This window comes from Pelmatolapia mariae, linkage group LG9 (assembly GCF_036321145.2).
Source record: "Pelmatolapia mariae isolate MD_Pm_ZW linkage group LG9, Pm_UMD_F_2, whole genome shotgun sequence".
Lineage (NCBI taxonomy): Eukaryota > Metazoa > Chordata > Actinopteri > Cichliformes > Cichlidae > Pelmatolapia > Pelmatolapia mariae.
Genome location: NC_086235.1, coordinates 20,261,719 through 20,280,940, shown reverse-complemented (window position 1 = coordinate 20,280,940; position 19,222 = coordinate 20,261,719). Strand labels below are relative to the sequence as shown.

Here is a 19,222-nt window from a genome sequence, read left to right as displayed (position 1 = left end):
ATATTTATCCTATATTAACTTCTCTTCATTGACTCCCTGTTAATTCCATAATCTAATTTTAAATCCCTCTCCTCACATAAAATGTCTTGAATAATCAGATCCTGTCTTATCTTAAAGACCTCATAGTACCATATCATCCTAATATAGCACTTTGCTCTCTATGACGGAGGTTTCTTCCAGTTAAAACTGCTTTTTTCCTTCCCACTGTCGCCAGAGTGCTTGCTCACAGGGTGGCCATCTGATAGTTGGAGTTTTCTCTTTATTGTTGTAGGGTCTTTACCTCAAAATATAAAGCACCTTGTGGTGACTGATGTTGCGAATCAATGTTGTTTAAATAAAACTGAATTGAATTGAATTCTCTACTCCTGAAGGCGAATACCCAAACATGTTATGCCCTGTTTCCAATTAATGCATATAAGATATTTCAGCTGGTGTAAATGAATACACATATTTCAAATAAATATAGGCTCATTAAATTCTGGTTTTATTTAAATAAAACCTTTTTTTGGTTCCTTTGTTTCTTTATTTTTTTGCAACAAGATTTTTGCTGTAAGTGGTTTAAGCTAGAAAAACAGAAACAAAAAACACATAGAAGATGCAGCAAGCATGCTTAGGTAAAGAAAGGGAGAAAAGACCACACACTTCTATACACTGACAGGTTTTATCTCATTAGCCCACCACTTGACATAAATAGATGCAGCAGTTTCTGAAACTGATGGCATCTTCTCACCAAATTCAAAAACACTGCCACAGACATTACAAATATTACATAAGAAAAATATTACAGGGGTATAACAGCAGTTATAACCATTTGAATCCACTTATTGGGAACTAGCTCTGTCTGATAAACTTCCATTTGATCATAACCCACATAAAGAGCCCTTATGTAAAGATATCTGAGGTAACCACTGATCGCTGTGAGACAGAACAGCATGATGGACATTCACAAAGACAGGAAGAAACCTGTTCAACCATTTCAGCCTTTATGCCTCTGATTGCTACATGGTGTGAGGAGAGCTGTGTTGAAAGGAAGAAGAGTGCTTTTAAGGTTGTTAGCGCTCTGAGACAATCCAAGATTAGAATAAAGAAAGCTGTTTGAAATGTTTCTTCCCTGGCTGTCTTCTGTCACTTTGATCTGTATAACTGCCAGCATCAATGTATTTGATGTTTGTCAATCTTGAAAGGAGATATGACTCTATTTTTTTTTTTTTTTGAGAAATTCCTGCCACTGATCACACTTTATAGCTGCATAACGATTAGACAAAATTAATGAATTATAAATGATTCGCAGCTTAGCCATGAGGGTGCACAGGGAAGACAGCATCAGCATATATGTTCAGATTAAGTGGCCCCAAAGAGACAATTATGGTCAAAGTGTATTATCAAAGAGAAAACTGGGTTACAATTTTGCTAGAATGGCTTTGGCCTAGATTTCTCCCGAGACAGTTTTTTTCCTTTTTTTTTTTTATCACACTCTAGGATTGGAGATTTGCTGTCTCATGCCTTTGAGTGAAATGTTAGAACAGTATGTCACGTATCACTGAAATAAAGTTTCACTAATAATAACTTGAAGTCATGCACAGAAGCAGAACATTTAGTATTTCCTGAAACAGAGACAGACCCCTAAATATGTCTTATTTCACAGGATAACTCTGAGAAAACTGACTGAGCCAACATATTCAGTTCACATAATGTGATAGCAAGGTGGGAATTATAAATTCTGTCTCCATGACTGTTGGACAAATGACAGGAAATTACTAGTCAAATCAAAGTTTAGCAAAGAATGATGCATCAACATCTCTGCAAGCATTGTACAAACCCATGTCTGTGAAAGCATTTACAAAACTGGACCCCCTTTCCTTCAGAGCTGCTTCATGCTGTAGATTCAACAAGGTGCTGGAAACATTTCTCTGAGATTTTGGTCCACATTGACACAGCAGCATCACGCAGTTTCTGTACATTTGTCAGCTGCACATCCATGATGTGACTCTCCCATTCCACCACATTCCAAAGTGCCATGTTGGATTGAGATAGGTGACTGTGTGGTTGTAATGAGTAATTTTTTTTTAAGTTACTGTTGCCTTCCTAGCAGCTTTGAAGCAGTCTGGTCATTCTCCTCTGACATCGGCAGGACATTTTCACCCAGAGAAGTGCTGCTCGCTGGATCTTTTCTCTTTTTCAAGTCATTCTCTGTAAACCCTAGAGATGATTGTATGGGAAAATCCCAGTGGATCAGCAGTTTGTGAAATACTTGGACCAGCAACAGCCATGTCACATTCAGCGTCACTTAAATCATCTTTCTATCCCATTCTGATGCTCATTTTGAACTTCAGCTGGTTGTCTTGACCCTGTCTACATGGCTGAATGTAATGATTTGCTACCATGTGACTGTATATAAAAAATATAATTTACAAACCTCCTCCTTGGTCGGCAGTCATATTTAACTGGTTTGTCACACTGAAAGTGACAGTATAGTATGTAGTGTCCAGATTAGAAGATAATCTGGATTGTAATCTACTGTACAGTTTCATCTTTTCCTATGTATAAACAACACAAAAGAATTAATGTTACTAATAAGCCTAAGGATTCTGTGTGCTATAGGGCTCTTATTTAAAATGCGTGACCCTCGTGCTCACTGTTGCACTGGTTTACACACTCCCTCCTTAAGACTCACAGCAGCATACACAATTCTGGTGACGTGAACAATCAGAAATAACACTAAATGGACCTTTTACTGTTATTTGAGTGACCTTTGCTGAAAACCTTAGACCTCAGCTGTTCCACGGAATCACTTAAAAAGAATAATGAAACTATGTATCAGTGACATCTTTAAAAATTTTATACCTTCATGGGAGCAAACAGGGTCTCGTGGCAAAAGGCAATGACAGCCAGCCAGGTGCACAGCTGATTTTGGTGTTTTTATGTGATTTATACAAAAAAAAAGGCTTTAAACCCTCCAATCTATCCTTTTAATTACAGGTATACAATATTGTCTGTTTAATTTTTAATCGAAATATAAAATTAGCTTTTTAGACGAGCCCTGTGACAAACTGGCGAACTCACCTCTCGATCTATGACAGTGAGAATAAATGGATTAATGGATGGAGGCTTTTTAGATTAAAGAACTTAGTATAGTTTATGTCTTTCTTAACAAACAGAAAAGAGATTCTAAACTTAAAAAAGACTCAGTATCCTTATGATACCAGGACAGAATAAGAACAAAGCTGGCAGAATTATCTCTTTAAATGACTATAAGCACAGAATATGAACTCAAACTTTTGGTTTCCCAAAAAGTAATCTGCAGGTATTCTGTAGTTACACAAACACATACAGTAATTACCAATTTGTTACTTGCTTATTCAACTTAAACATTGGAGCTATTCTGGGCTCTGTTATGAGTTCCAGTATCATAAGTTCCGGTATCATACTTACAGGCATTCGTTCCCTTTCACAGCGTTTGTGTGACAAGACTGGCAACCACTATGTGAACGAGTAAAAGTGAAGCTTCTGACCTGCACGTGCTAGATCGTTACAGACAGATGGCCCTCGGGGGGCTTCGCTGCATTACAGAGAACTTTGCGTCACACGTTCTCATACGGGTTACGTACACGTTCTTAGGAAGAGCCAGAGAAAGCCAGCCGTGTCACATTTAATTTTTCAAGATGTGATGACATTGAAACCTTCAAAAGATTGCTTTGTGTCAAATCCTGAAACATTCATCAAAACAGTTCTTTTCAAAAGCAGCTGGGGTACACTGAAGAACACTTTAACATTAAGCCACCCTGTGGGGATACTGGCAGATCTCCTCTTGCATAGCAAATTAAACTTCTTAGCCTTAAATAGCCATGGTTGAAGCGTATATGTTTAACCATATAACTAGTTGGCTGATTGTATGAAAGCTTTGAGTAGTTTTGTGGACAACTGTAAAACAAGAAATGCCATTTCTGTAAAATTGTCCATGTCTTTTTTCTTTGTAAAATGAAAGGCCAGGCTCTCACTTCTATTAGAGGTGTTTTTATAACAGGTTATATCACTGCACTATAAACCAGAAGGACACCTGAGCAACAAGACTGAGGTCAGGTGGTAGTCTAGCCCTGGGCTCTGCAGTCCCAGCGATCGCACTCACTTAAGCAGCGAGAGTGACTTTGATTATTAAAATTTTGTTTGTGAAAGTCAAGCATGCATTAGGAAAAACACGCTTCTATCCACTGGAGAAAGCTGTCCAATTATTCACGAAGGGAAAGTTCACCGAGAAGCACCGGAAAGGCAAATGATCAAATAATGAATCTGCTGCAGAGGAGAATTTGCTCTTCTGACAGTGATTCTGTAAAATACTTTTTCTTTGGCAATTTGCAGTTTGTGTGCTGTGGAAATCCAATTTCATCTATTCATTTTGAGTGTCTCACCAAAAGATGCCAGTGGGAAAGGTGGCAACATTCCATTTTTCCAGGACAAATCATTTGGGTTTTATCTAATGTAATCATCTAAAAGACTCACTCTAATTGAGCAAAGAGAGAGATAATAATTTAAGCCCAAGTCTTTTCCGGGGTGGCATCACAGGAGAGGATTTCTCTCCCAGTGATCTGTCCAGGGACGGTGATTTGAAAATGAGGTGATGTGAATTGACCACGAGCAGTCCCTCTCTCATGGCGGTGTTTTCTATTTGTGTCAGCCAACATGTGTTTCTCATGATGGGACCTGACACCTCCCCTTGAGCGGTAACGGAGCATGAAAAGTGACAAAATGGAGAGGCTAGGGGAAACAAGGTTTTTGCATATTATCCTCTAATCCACTAAAACCAATGCAGGTAATGCATGAATCTTGGAAGACAGTACTTTTTTTCTGAAGAAAAACCATCCTGCACTTCATGACTACATTTACACAATCAAATGTTCCCCCTCTGCTCTCTCTTCCTTTCTCTTTCCTGAGTGGTTGATTTTGCTTGAGTGCACACTACCTGTTAGGTCACTTTGACCTCTACATATGTTTGAATCTTACTCTTTCCCGGTCTGAACATCTGAATGAAATTGATTTACTGTTAAGCATTAATTGGAAGGGTTGCCTTACCATGCATTCTAAGTTTAGGTGTAAGTATGAAAGGGCCATCTTTTTATCAACATATTTTGCCATATGGGAATCCACATCCTCTGTCTCTGCCTTTGTGGAAGAATTAGTGCTCATTTAATGGCACTGCACAACTAAAAGGCCTCTCTACCAATGCCAGTGTCCTAGCTCATCATTTAAAAGAAGGCCATCTGGATCCAACCAAAGTATAATAGCCAACTTTCCACCAAGTTTCATGAATTTCAGCCAGGTTGTTTTTACTTAAACTTGCTTACAGACAAACTAATGAACAAATGGAACTGAAAAGAAATCCTCTGTCATTGTGGAGGAATTGCTTGTTTTAAGGTACTGCACAAATGTTCGGGTAAATGTAAACCAGGTAAAGCAGACAGAAACACAAAGTTAAAGATTTGAGCTTTTTAACATTCTAATCACTTTTCTAATACTCGGATAAGCGCTTCATCTTGCAAGTGTGGCTTGGCGGTGGGCCCCTCTGGAGCTAGGTGGTCAAGGCACCGATTGGTAGAGGTGGTGACGTATATATGTGCAGCAGCAATGAATCACTGGGAGACAATACCTCTCTCTCTCTCTCTCTCTCTCTCTCTCTCTCTCTCTTTCTCTCCCAGCCTGAGGTGTTTGCAAATGCATTTTCAGTGAATGCAACACAGGGCAGATGGAAAACTGCTTTGGAATACTTGTGGTGTAAAATGCAGAGACAAAGTGAGTCCTGAAGATTGCACCAAAATGTCATACCTGAAACTACCGCACTTCCACAATGTTACATAACTTTTGCAATTTTGTAGGCAATAGCAGTCACTGTGTGGTGTCGTCAGATGAGGAAGGTTTTTTTTTGCCCTTTGTCTTTTATAAGACACATGATGAAAATGAGCAGTGACTGATAAGAAGAAAAAACATAGTTCCAGACTTACCTCGTCTAAATATTACTTTTTAACTTCTGATTATTTGCCACATGGAGTCCAAAACCCTTGGAATTATTTTTCAACTAACAAACTCAAGTGAAAATGCCGGCAGGTGTGTCACCTATAGGCCTATTCTGAAAGCGCCGAGGTAGACGCTCGTGCACGTGCGCGCGCACTCACATATGACTCATCTCATCTAAACTAAAGCACTTTGTCAGAGGCGTCCATTCACGTTACACCCATGCAAGAACGCGCAGACTCAATCTCAGCTTGGAGCGCGACACTTATAGTGAGGGTGGCTATATAAGTCCATTCAGCATCTATCCTTTAAGTAACTATATACTTGATTCCTCAAAGTGAAGTGAAGGAGGGCGGCATCTCGCCAACTACCTGGCAACCTACACGGCTGTAGCGGACCACCTCTAAAGCCTGAAGGTAAGAAAAGTTTCATTAATTTTACCCACATTGTGAATTCGTATTTTTCCCTCTTTTGGCATTTTAGTTATTCTTTTCCCCAAGCACAGCTCAGTGCGACTTTGCTTAATTAAAGACATCTTTGTGCTTCACAGCAAACATTTAAAAACTGTATTTGTAGATGATAAAGTGTATTTGTAGATGATAAAGTGGATTTTTGGCTTTGCTGATATCTTTCTGTTCTCATTTCTGATTTCATTTTTGGGGATGGACTAAGTATAATGATAGAAGACAATAATTCCTCATTCTAATCTTCGAGCTTCCTTTACGCGTAAATATTCCACATCGCAGATCAATTTTACAATATATAGTCTCATTAATAATAACAGGTGGCAACAGATCGCAAAATATCTTACAATAATAAAAATAAACTGCGGCAGCAATAGTTATAATTTGCCCGTTACATTATTGCAACGTCTCTTTTCTGTGCGTAATTGCCTTTTTACGCGGCACATCTCGCGCCACAGCAAGAAAAACGAGCGTGCCAAAATTAAATAACCCACATTTATTTCTTTTTCTTCCCAGATTCCTGTTGAAATCCTGACATGAAGCTCAATTTATTCGGTACCGCCGTGATTCTGCTAGTTGCCTTCTTACCGCGCTACGAATGTCGGGCTATTGAGAGCCCTGGCAGTACTCTGCGCGTCCCAGCTCTACAAACCCAAAACTCCCAGCAGCAGCAATCCGGCCCGATTCTGGAGAGGCTTGGGGAGGAGTATTTCATCCGACTGGGCAACGGGGACTCGAACTCTTTCCCATCAACGTCCATGTATCCCGGCGGATCACCTTCCATCTTCAACAGAGCTTTGCAACTCCAGCTGACGCGGCGTCTTTTACAGGGGAAAGTTGGGAACATCAGGGCGCTCATAAGCGGCTTCGGAGACCGCGGGGACGACTCGATGGAGAGGGGAAGAAGGTCTGAGGACCCGCCGATATCCCTGGATCTGACCTTCCACCTGCTCCGGGAGATGATGGAGATGTCCAGGGCGGAACAGCTGGCTCAGCAAGCGCAGAATAACAGAAGAATGATGGAGCTCTTCGGGAAATGATTTCCCAGCCCGCCAAAGATCTCCCTTCCCTTTCTTTTTCTTTTACTCCTTCTGTTGTGCATTTTTGCCATCAGCACAAAACATGCTCTGTACAATATAGTGCTGCTTTATCACTTTATTGTTTATAGCTTTAACCTCAAACTATGGAGCATAAACGGGCTTGACTTATAATGAGCCGATTGTACCTTGCCATTTCAATGTTGGTGTCAGATCTGTAGAGATATGCCGTTCTTCATATTTGAGACGAAATACTTTTGTCTAAGACATGAATTGCATTCACAAAATTGGCATTTTGTTTTAGATTATGAATCACTGTATTTATGATATTTATGTTTGTTAATAAACTTATGTGCAACCAGTCATTTTCTGTTGTGCAACAGAACGTCTTATATCTATATTTTTAATAAAAAAAAATAAAAGCAATGCTTACATTTCTCTGTGGATATCCTTACATATTAGTTACCACTAACTCCAATAAAAATAAATAAATAATCCCAATAACTTTGACTAGTAATCTGATTAAAATACACTTTTCTAATAGTCTTTAACATATAGATTTGTAGTCCCACATTAAAGAAACTTAAAAAAAAGAAGAAGAAGAAGAAGAAGAAAATAGCCGGTTAAAGAGTGCACAAATGGCCACAACATTTCAAGTCTTGCCTATAAATGCTGACTGGTAAAGGTTTGCCTAACTCAGTGCAAAGAATTGCATAGGTCTAACCATGGCATTGCTCTGAAGCCAGTTCATGCCTTCTGTCTAACACAGACACACACAAAAAAAGCTCTAACTGCAGTACTTTGCCAAAAATCTGAACAACCCTTCAGCGCAGTGAACATTCATACAGCGTTCTTCTTCTAAACCCTTAATCCTCAAGAGGCAATTCTCATTATACCAGCAAGAGGCAACCACGCTTAGCTCAAAGATGCACCACTGATAGCTAATTAGTGTCAAAGACACTGTGTGTGTGTGTTTATGTGTGAGCGAGTGTATGTGAACGCTGATTCTTGACCCCCAGTGTCAGGCTACGCTAAACAAGAGCCGTGGGTGTGAGTCATCCTATTCTTTTTGGCCCGCGAAGCATCTTGAGGCTTAGTGTGGGATTGAGCCCGTTTGTAAAGGATCCAACTCACCGAGACACGGTGTAAAATAACAGATGGTCGTTGAATGGTGGACTACCTGAGCGGTGGAGTTACAGCAACGTGAGGCCATCGCAGGGCAGCAAATTATTTGCTTTGGTCTAAAAATATGGGAGCACTCATATTTGCTCACTGTGGTCTCATATGTATACGCAGGAGTGTTATCCTGACCATGCAGTGGAGAAGGATGTTAAAAGTGTCTGAACAAGCCAAAAAAAGGCACTCACGCATTGAGCTGGATTTCCTTTCACAGAAACATGCCAATAGGAATGTGGAAAGACGAAGAGGGAGGGAGAGAGAAGGCATTACGAAGAAACAAAACAGTTTTTTTACATCTAGTGTCAACTAGCGATGTGAAAAAGCATGCTGAAGGTATTTAGTCAAATCACTTTTAATGTATATAATATGCATGTATCATATATGTCATCATGGGAAATAATACCTGTTCCACATTACAATGAAGAATAACGCAAGCAGCCCGATGTAGGAAATACTGAAATGTCACAGTGCTTATTTTATCACTCTGCTACATTACTCATAGAGTTATATCAGTCATCAAGAAGTATACAACAGGGAGGAGAACCAGCGGCTCTCCTATTATGTTTTTTTAATGATGGAGTTTAAGGAGCAAGTCTCAAAAGGTCAACCACATAAAAAAAATATTTGAGTACATCTGAATTCTGCAAAGAGCTGAATGACAGTCAAAGTCCCTCTGTCATTAAGCATGTTCAAAATGAAAAGGAGGAATTAAAGCATGTTTTTTTTAATCAGAGAAAAAGAGATAAAATCAGTCCGAATGCTGTGATAGACCAATCACAACAAAGGAGGCAGAAGTAAAATATCTCTGCCTTCCTTAAAATCTACATACACAGATTAGGTTCCCCTCGTGGCTAAAAATGTATCACAGCTGACCTGAGGTCAACATTTAGGAGCAACAATCAATCCTGCTTCTGAGTTAGGTGTTGTCAGGGCCGATGGCTGACAGCTAAGTTGAGGGAGTGCTCGTGGGTGCGCTGGGGGAGGAGCTCATCTGCTGGGGGGGTGCAGAAGGCTGGGCAGAGGTGGCTGAAACAGCACCTCCAGAAACAGTTTGTGATCCTTCTCCTTCCTCAGCACCGGCTCCTGCATCCTCATCTTCTTCATCCTCATCTTCGTCATCTGTGTGAGAATTAAGGCAAAAAAGGATGAAGGCTGGAAAACTACAACACTGAGGAGTGTGAAGCAAATTAAAGCCGTGATCTCCGTAACTTTACCTTGGATGAAGTCGATGCTCCGCAGGGCCTTGCCCTCTTTCTTGAAGTCGACTTTGTAGTGATCCATACTCTCGTAGCCAAGCTCTACTTTATCCAGGTGCGCTGCACTGGATGCCTCTTCAATCCTGAGCACACAAGTTTCATTTAGGATATTCACAGGACTAAATGTTGACTCACAAAGTCATGGTAACACGTCTTAAATATATTCAATCTGTGATGTTTAGCACGTTCGGCAAGTTATTTCAGGATGCCACAGCAGAAGATAGTGATTTGCAACATTTCACAGGATTATTTTCCACAGCTACCAGAGGGAAGGTGTGACCTTGCTCTATTAGAGTTGTGGTTTTATGTGTAAGTGCAGATGTAATCATTCATGAGAGTGATTAAAAAACATTAGCTAGAAAGGATTTTGGCTTTTACACTGGCAGTGTAGTCTCTTTTTTTGCAAAACCCCTTCATCCTCTTATCAGTGCAATTATTATTATTGAAAAACAAACAGCATACTTACTTTTTGAGGAGAGGCTTTGTGTTCTGAAAGACACAAGGGAGAGTTCAGCTGAACATGCACATAAAATACTGATAAACCTTTATGAATTGGCTAAAATTATGTCAAATTTAAACCCCATGTGGTAGCAGCTCTGACCTGCAGGAATAAAGCCATTTCTGGCTCATCCATAGTCTGGATCCCCATCTCCAAGATTTTACAGCTCTCCTCCAGATGGTCTCCATATTTCCTTGTCAGGCCCCGGATATAGTTTACCTTCTCTTCCTGTTCGTCTGTCACCTTCTGACTCATCTCCCTCTTTTTCTCCTCCAGGATAGAGTATAGGCGGTCAAACTTTTCACAAACCAGAGTCTTCTGTCTCCGACTGTTCTCCTGTACGTGCGTGAACAAGTGAAGAAAACACGCACACCCACAGGGAAAGATTGTAAATTCTGCAGGTCCATTCTTTATTAATGAGTTCTGGGTGGGAAATGTAGGCAATTCAGTTTCGAAGTACATTAGAATTTCAAAATGAGAGAAAATGCGGTAACTAGTTGTTGTTTTCATTCTTCGGATGTCTAAATACTGCAAAATTCCTTCCGTTCAGTTGGTGCCATGTGCATGACGCCACAGCAGTGACACACAGGGGACTGGAGTCACTCCAGCTTCCTCTCTACTACGTCCAACTGTGGCACGTGAACCATAAGAAAGCTGCCTGTTCTCGCCCTATCAATTACACTGCTCGTTTTATTGTCCGTGGAAGTGGGTCGAAGGCAGAATAGGGTGCTCTAACTAGTGTATGTGGACCCAGCGTAGGAGAAAATATGAAAAGGGGAGATTAAAGCAGTCCGTGGAACCAAAGAATTTATTTTCCTCTTACTGCCTCTCTGTCTAAATCTCGCAGATGGATAAAAGCAGAAAGAGAGGCCGTGACAAGGACACATTACATCAGTTTGGTCGTCTGTGCAGGTGCATTAGTGTGTGCACGGAGTGAGGCTTGCTGCGTGAGTGAGCGGCCAGGCACTGCAGCAGTTGGACACTGACCTCTATGGCACGACAGGCTTCCTCTAGCTGACTAATGATGCCCTGCATCCTGTCATTGTTACCAACCACCATGGCAATCCCGTCACTCAGCTCCGTCTAGGGGGCAAGGACATGGCAGCATGACTAGAGACTCAAATCTGGGGCAAATCTATGATTATACTATGATATACTTCATGATGAAACTGTAAAAAACACATCACCATGGCTGACAGTATTCGTAGCCTTTGTAAGCATCTCGGGCCTCACCTTCTTCGTCTGGTAGATGCTGCTGAGAGGAGCCACCTCGCAGTCTTTGTGGGCTCCAAAGACCTTGCACATGGAGCATGTGGGCACACCGTGGGTCACGCAGTAAATGTTGATCTTTTCGTCCTCGTGAATATCACACATGGGCGTTTCTTCCTTTTTCTCTGGTGCTGGTTTGCTGCTGTTGAGGTGCGATGGAAACAGCGGTAGTATCCTGTGATGCTGCACATTTGACTGCATACTGATGTGACATGCAGTGTCAGTTTGATAATGTCACTGTTACACATCTCGGCATCTCAACAGCTTATCGATGACCCATCAGGTGTGCCCTGCCATTCACATGCACTGCCAGCACTGTAATCAATAGGTCATCATCATTGCTGAGTAGTGTGGGAGCAAGCATACATGATTCATGTTTATATAGCTTAAAAGTTTTTCCCCCTTCCTTATTTCTTAAGTTTATACATATTTGTCACACCATCAGACAAAGATAACCCAAGTAAATAAAAAACGCAGTTTTTAAATAATGATTTCATTTTTTTTAAATGAAAAGGCTATCCAAATGCACCTGCCCTGTGTGAAATTGTAAAGCTTTTGGCGATATCTGGCAATGAGTCTTTCACATCACCGTAGAGAAATTTTGGCCTGCTCTTCTTTGCAGAATTGCTTTAATTCAAACACATTTAAAGGGGTTTTTGAGCACGAACAACCTGTTTAAGGTCCTGACTTTGAGTAGGTCGTTCCAAAACCTTACATTTGCTTGTTTTTAAGTCATTAAGAAAGGATAAAGGTCACTGTTTGGAGGATGCAAATGTTTACATTTTAGACCAAGGAGACGGTTTAAAAGACGATGACGGATCATTAAGAACACCAACTGTCAACTACCTACAATGCAGTCTCAAGATCCGTTTCCCACGCGGCTCAACACCCACTCACACGTTGCATCAGGTGAACTCAACGGGTCACATAATGTGGTCTCACGCAAGATCTTGCAGTGATTTCATCTGAAGCCTCAGGTGGTAACGACCCACTCCTTTCTTCCCAGTTTGGCTCGTGTGATGATGGACATGACTACTAGTCGGGCAACGATCTCCTCTCAAGGGGAAATCCCCATTAGGGTTTAAATACCTGGCACTCTCTACGTTTTGGTTTCAGAACTGAAGAAGCATCTCGGTCATCCTATAAACTCTACTCAGGATAATGGTAATGAAATAATGTCACAACAGCAAGAAGTGTTGTGGATATCATGTCATACAAGCCTTTCAGTCATCTGCTGGATAAAAAATCTGTGTGGATGACTACTGCAAGTAGAAATGCCCTCTCACCCACTGCAGATCTCTGACTCAGAAGCCAGTGTTTCACTTCCTGCTACTATACTTTACTGCAGTTTCACTAATGAAAACATCCTCCTGTCAGACATGAAGAATTCTTTTCATTTTCTGTTATTTTGACAAATGTCTGATCTGTCTCACCTGCTGGATTCTTGTTTGAACATGTCAATGATATTCTCAACCAACAGGTTCCTCTGCAGGCCGTAAACACCATGCCTGTCCAGAATCACCTCATGTCTGCAGGACGGGCATCGGAAACGGCCACCAGAGGTCAACGAGCCGCTTCTTGTCGGAAGGTACGGGTTTGAAGCCTGTAAACAACAACAAGTGAAGCTCTGAATTTTGCATGACAGCTGGGTTTTGATGGATAGCGGGTGTAAAATTAATTACATTGTTTCACTCGGCAGTTATGAAATATTAATCCAGGGGATTAACAGTCCATAACACAAACTTCAAACCACCATCATTAACATTCAGTCCACATGTTTGTAAACAGAGCCTATAGGTGTTAAATTTATGTCACTATTTGGGTCTTTGATATATGAAAATTCAGACCAACTTTATAAATAATTACCAATTTGAGCCATTCAATAGCTTACCTGGAAAACATCATTGGCACATTTTCTGCACAGGTTGTGCTGGCAGGGTAGGATGACCACAGGCTTTGTAAACATTTCCAGGCATATTGGACAAATCAGCTGTTTCTCCAAGTTGTCCATGGTGTCAACGATTTCAAACACAACTAAACAACTTAAAAAGTCTGAAAAGTTTAGTATGAAGTCCTTTCTAAAAGCAGTCTATCATAGGCCCAGCTTCGGGCTGAGTAGTAGGCCTCTTATGTTTGTCCTAGAGGGTGTAGACTCCTATCTCCTCTGTGTCAGTTCTGTTTTTAGCAGCTACTGCTGTCACGTCTAAGGTTGCCATTTTTGCCTTGTCCATATTTGAAACTAAGTAGGGCAGTGCTGAACAGCAGCCCATCCCCAGCCTCTTCTACGCTGGGTGCCATGTAGCTATGCGTTTGATAGGGTGGGGGCAAGTGATTTGGCAAGAGATGCAATCATATGACCCATGTGACTTTTAGATCTACAATTATTGACAGCATCTGACAATCTCTACTGAAAATACGTAGTACTCAGTACCTTTTTACCATGTTGCCAATCAAGTGCCGGCTTTGCATTAATGTTAACGTAGACAGCAGCAGGAAGCTATCAAAAGTGACTTCCAGTCAAAGTTTGGAACAGACCATTACGTTAGAGGGAAGATAACAGCGCACAGGAGAGGTTTGTTACAATAATAGGTTCGCTGGCTAAGTTCCTAATTAAAGGAGTGATCGTGATTTTACCTAGCATTAAACAAACTATGGTAAAGCATTTTTTGCACATGGGTATTTGCACTCATCCTTAAAAGTAGGTGATAACTGCTACTATTTTTAAAAAGAACAATTCAGTTAAAACATTTTGGTGTTTGTTAGCATGTTCAAGGCCTTACATTGAATGAAAATGAAAATGTTATTGGAGAATGCGGGCATCGATCCCGCTACCTCTCGCATGCTAAGCGAGCGCTCTACCATTTGAGCTAATTCCCCGGTACGGAAGTTGCTCGTCGTTTGTGTATTTATTGCTTGTGAGATACGTAGTCGTTCCGATGTGGTGGTGTAGTGTTTGATATATTTCGCATATCATGCCGAAATACAGTGCGGTAAGGTAGCATTATTAAGCTGTCTAGGTTAACTCTAACGAATATGAATAATAACAGGGTTTAATAGCTGCTAAGTTATTGAAAGGCTCGCAATGTTAAAGTTCCTTTGGGGGACACCAAGTTACTTGAGATATGTGGGGAAACTCTCACACACAACCATTTAGCTCGTGGAAAACAGTAGCGAATGCAAATTTCCCGAAAACACGTTGGCCGAACAGGGCGTCCGCCATATTTGCCGATCTTATAAATACACATGGGTTTGAAGCAGTCGTCAGCTCCCTTCGATAGCTCAGTTGGTAGAGCGGAGGACTGTAGTGGTTTCTCAGGCATCCTTAGGTCGCTGGTTCGAATCCGGCTCGAAGGAGAGAGTATTTTTTTCCCCCCCACTCGACATTCTGAGCGCTTTTACAAATTTGCTAAGAATTGCTGTTCTATGAAACTTCTCTAATCATTTCTTTTAATGAAAATGCATATTTCAGATGTTGAAAAAAATGGCTAGTATTGGCAGTTAATGTATTTTTCTACAAATAAATGCTAATCCATAAAAACAGATTTGATGATTTTCTTAAACTTTCCCACAGAATCAAGTAGATTTTTTGGGTGGATGAAAGATAGAAGTGAGCTTGAAAATGTTTGGCACTGCACTGCCTGCAGTGATGGTCTAGTCAGCAAAAATACACAGCATATCCTGCAAATCTGCTGTGCATGTTAAATAAAAAATGATCACACCTGCAAGCACTCTGTTCAAAAAAGGAATTTAAAAGTGATTGTTTAGTGTTTGATTATCTCTCCACTCATGATGAAAACAAACTTTATCACTTTGTTTGACTGTGAAATGACTTATAAAGGTGCTGCGAACACATTCAGATGGATGACTCAGAGACCGTAATTAACAGTTGTGTGGAGGACTGTGGCAAGCGTCACACACTAATAAAGCGCCTTTGTTTATTTCTGTGCTGTTGCACGATTGTTATTCCTCCGTCCACTGATTCTCATTAGCGGTATTTCAATTACAAATTAAAACCCAGTCCTCTGCTAATGGAGTGCTCATCTTCATGAATCTGTATGAGTTCCTCACTTTATGTCCAAATATTTGTCACGTCTAAATATCCCACGCAAACGAAGCAATCAAAGATGCACTTTTTCAAAACATTTGACCTATACAAAAAAATTTACATACTCTTTAATTAGAAACTCAATGTCAAAACGAACATAGCAGGATCCTCATAGTGAAAGCTTCTGACCCATTTAAGCATACCTCATCTTTTTTTTCTTTTCATCTGACTCATACAATATGACATCTGCCTTCCTCGCACCTCTTTTCCTTTTATATAAAGCCACATGGATGTGCACACAGTGCTTTTCATGCAGAATCAATGAGTCATATTTAAACATTTTAGACAGATGTCATTACTGAAAATGAATGAATGTCTCTCTCACACTCTCTAATTTGTCTCTTTGTTTCATTTAGTGTCCCCTCCGGGGTTTGCAAGTTAGGAATCAACTTTAAGAAATGAGAAAAAGGTGAAAAAATAATAATAAAATGGGGGAAAAAGGATGAGAAACATACACATTCAAATAGTAAAGTTCCCATCTCTTGTGATTTGCAAGTCTATATAAATGTAAAACACCGCTCTTACTAATTTTTGTCATTTAGCTATTCATGTGTGTCTCACCCAGTTTTCCTTTCTGTTGATGTGTTTTTTCTCTGTGATGTACTACAAATGAAGTTTTTAGTCATTTTGTGATGCTGTGGGCACACCACTTTATTCAGTTTTAATCAGTAATCTCTAAAAAGGCTGAACTAGCATGATTACATATTCATTAGTGACAAGCACAGGCTGCTCAGATGCTCACCATTTAGATAAAAGTGAATTCAAATGAGATCAATTAAGAAGATGTTCTGGGTTATGTCTTTGTGATTGAAGTGAATTCATAATTTTTCAGCCATTACTATCTGACTCATAATATTGCAGCGCCTGTTAGTAAAAATCCAACAAAGATTGACAAATTAAGAGCAGTGTGGAGATTACTTGGAGATGAAAGGCCAATATGAATGCCAGACAGTGCTGCCTTTGAGGCTAAAAGCTGCCAATTTAAAGAGCACAGTGTGAAACTCCTGTTCCCCTCTTTCGCTCGGCGTTGGTAAGCGGTGCTTTGCGTGAATCGTGAAAAAGGTCTGCATGCACTGCCAAGGCCATGAAATACACCTGCGCTCACACATAACCGCACACATAAGATGTCTACAAACTCATAAGCAAGATGAAAGTGTATAAGGGACCAGAAAAGGGAGCAGAGCAAAGGGTGCCATCTGTTCACTTGTATGAATATTTCAGTTAGGTGGAAGTCATATTGTATTCACGCAGATGGCAAGCAGTCAGTGGCTGTGATTTAAAAACGCTCTGTGAGCAATTCCAGATAATGTCCATTTCTTCATCTCCATATCTGTCCTAAATGATCCACTGAGCTGAGAGTCTTTGGGTCAGAAAAAGTATGATCATACCCTAGAATGAATAGTAATTTTAAAGGTAGCAGTAATTCACAGTGGATTGGCTTGGGATGAAGAAATGTTAACGTAGAGCAGTAATTAGCAAGACTTAAAAGGTTTTCCACCTTAAATTAACACAGACACTATCAGCTAGGCTTCACATTATTTTTAAATGCCAAGGATGTAGTTAAAAAAAAGCAAGGTCAGATCTTTATCTATTTATGCAACTTCTGGATAGTTCAGGTCTGAACTAGTGATACTCTGGGCAGTTTAGAGGATTTGCCGTCACTGTGTTAATGTTGCAAAAGAACAAAATGAAAACGCAGGCCTGTTTATGATACTGTGATACTATGAACAGTACTGCTGAGGTCATACTGGGGGTTTTGTCTGGAGTTACATACACAGATATACAGCAGCTGTACACCAAATATTTATAGTTGATTTAGCAGCAGCATTCACATTTATTTTCTCCAAGAAACAGAAGATCCAGTGCTCGGTGATTACCCTGATTAGATTTTTAGTGAGTCCTCTTAGTTATCCCAGCTAATAGATCTTTTCTCTGGCGTTTCCAGATGCACAGTGATGATAAGTTATAAAAGAAAACTACATGCGGTCCTGTGTACTGTTACAGCCAAGAGTTTGGATAATATAAGACATGTAAAAGTAAGCAATCCCTATCATATGAATAAATGAGCAGGAACCTTCAACATGCAAGTGACCTTTAAGCTTAGCAGTGAGGAGGTGTGCCTCTACTTTTTGGTATTGTTTTTTTTAAAAGAATGCATGTCAGATTATCCTCTAAAATGCTTCCAGGTTCATCTGTGCCTGTCAGACCTTAATAGCTTCTGGTCTGCAGACCTTTAGCAGATCAAGAACGCAGTACAGTACCTTATTCTGTTTATTTTAAATGAACAATATCATGAAAATCTAACTGGGCATAATGAAATATTGTCACACTTTGTAGATATATCTTACTTGTTTTAATCGTAATAAATAGAAACGTTTTCTAGTACTTCATTGCTTTGTATATATTTAGAAGTTATTTTGACCCTACCTTCAAAACACAAGTAGTAGTGTTTTGGGGCAGAATGTGTTTTAGAGGCAGTCATCAAGAATACAGATCATTTAAGCTATGAAAATGTTTTAATATTTCTTTATATTTTTTGTTTGTTAGTGGGATTAATGAAAAAAAATTACAGACTGGGATCCATGACAATATAAGTAAAGGTCAGGTTTGACTCAACTTAGACGTGATCTCATTATGTTGAGATCTCGTCATTTGTGATCAAGACACAAACTCACTGAGTCACTTTCCAGCCATGCTAAATTACTTAAAAATACTCAAAACAACCCGCAAAACTCAAAGAGTGACTCTGAAAAAAAGGCTCAATCAGCACTTTTCCAGTAGCCATATTATCTTTGGCTTTAGACTCCGTCCGCGATACAGGCCACTAACATCTGTATTAAGATCTCATTTAAAATGCACCTTTCATGCTGTTGTATAATATGGCTCAAAATTGCACAGCTTGGCTCAGTTGTGTAACAAATGTCAACCTACAATGTTTTAGATCGGAAACATCCCAGTCTTGTCATCCATAGATTGATTGAGCTGGACCAGGTGATCCTGAATCCTTCCTTAGTTATGCTTAGTGTTTCTTCTTCACACTCTTTGTGTGCTCACACACACACACCACTCCTCATTTAACTACTTATTATTACTCCCCTGCTCTCTTCCACAGTGTGTCTTTTGTCCCGTCTTCTTCTGCTCACACCCAACTGGTCGTGGCAAATAGCTGCCCCTCCCTGAGCCTGGTACTGCTGGAGGTTTCTTCCTGTTAAAAGGGAGTTTTTTCTTTCCACTATCGCCAAGTGTTTGCTCAAAAGGAGTGTTTGATTGTTGGGGTTTTAACTCTGTTATTCTAGGGTCGCTACATTACAATATAAAGCCTCTTGAAGCGACTGCTGTTGTGATCAGTTCAATAAAACTGAACTGAACTAAATTAAAATGAAAATGGAATTAGAGTAAAAATGTGCCAC

The 19,222-nt window shown here is 40.1% G+C and overlaps 2 protein-coding genes and 2 non-coding genes across 4 annotated transcripts; 2 read left to right on the top strand and 2 right to left on the bottom strand.

Moving 5' to 3' along the window:
* The first annotated feature begins 6,221 nt into the window (after positions 1 to 6,221).
* Positions 6,222 to 7,882, top strand: crhb (corticotropin releasing hormone b). The gene is made up of 2 exons (XM_063484129.1): positions 6,222 to 6,419; positions 6,984 to 7,882. Exon 2 carries the CDS (start codon positions 7,004 to 7,006, stop codon positions 7,505 to 7,507), a length of 504 nt encoding a protein of 167 aa, XP_063340199.1. The 5' UTR covers positions 6,222 to 6,419; positions 6,984 to 7,003; the 3' UTR covers positions 7,508 to 7,882.
* Positions 7,883 to 9,356: 1,474 nt separating this feature from the next.
* On the bottom strand, positions 9,357 to 13,718 carry trim55b (tripartite motif containing 55b). The gene is made up of 8 exons (XM_063484128.1): positions 13,599 to 13,718; positions 13,141 to 13,310; positions 11,672 to 11,846; positions 11,426 to 11,521; positions 10,541 to 10,774; positions 10,406 to 10,428; positions 9,898 to 10,022; positions 9,357 to 9,802 (listed from the first exon to the last, which is right to left on the bottom strand). Exons 1-8 carry the CDS (start codon positions 13,716 to 13,718, stop codon positions 9,630 to 9,632), a joined length of 1,116 nt encoding a protein of 371 aa, XP_063340198.1. The 3' UTR covers positions 9,357 to 9,629.
* Positions 13,719 to 14,511: 793 nt separating this feature from the next.
* trnaa-agc (transfer RNA alanine (anticodon AGC)) lies at positions 14,512 to 14,584 on the bottom strand. Its single transcript has one exon. It is a non-coding gene; the product is annotated as a tRNA-Ala (tRNA).
* Positions 14,585 to 14,975: 391 nt separating this feature from the next.
* Positions 14,976 to 15,061, top strand: trnay-gua (transfer RNA tyrosine (anticodon GUA)). Its single transcript is given in 2 exon segments — positions 14,976 to 15,012; positions 15,026 to 15,061. It is a non-coding gene; the product is annotated as a tRNA-Tyr (tRNA).
* The last annotated feature ends 4,161 nt before the right edge of the window (positions 15,062 to 19,222 follow it).

Coding starts and splice junctions, on each gene's coding strand:
- crhb (XM_063484129.1), top strand. CDS start 7,004: ATGAAGCTCAATTTATTCGGTACCGCCGTGATTCTGCTAGTTGCCTTC.
- trim55b (XM_063484128.1), bottom strand. CDS start 13,718: ATGGACAACTTGGAGAAACAGCTGATTTGTCCAATATGCCTGGAAATG. Junction 13,311..13,598: donor GTGCCAATGATGTTTTCCAG/GTAAGCTATTGA, acceptor TGTTGTTTACAG/GCTTCAAACCCGTACCTTCC. Junction 9,803..9,897: donor GAGCATCGACTTCATCCAAG/GTAAAGTTACGG, acceptor ATTCTCACACAG/ATGACGAAGATGAGGATGAA.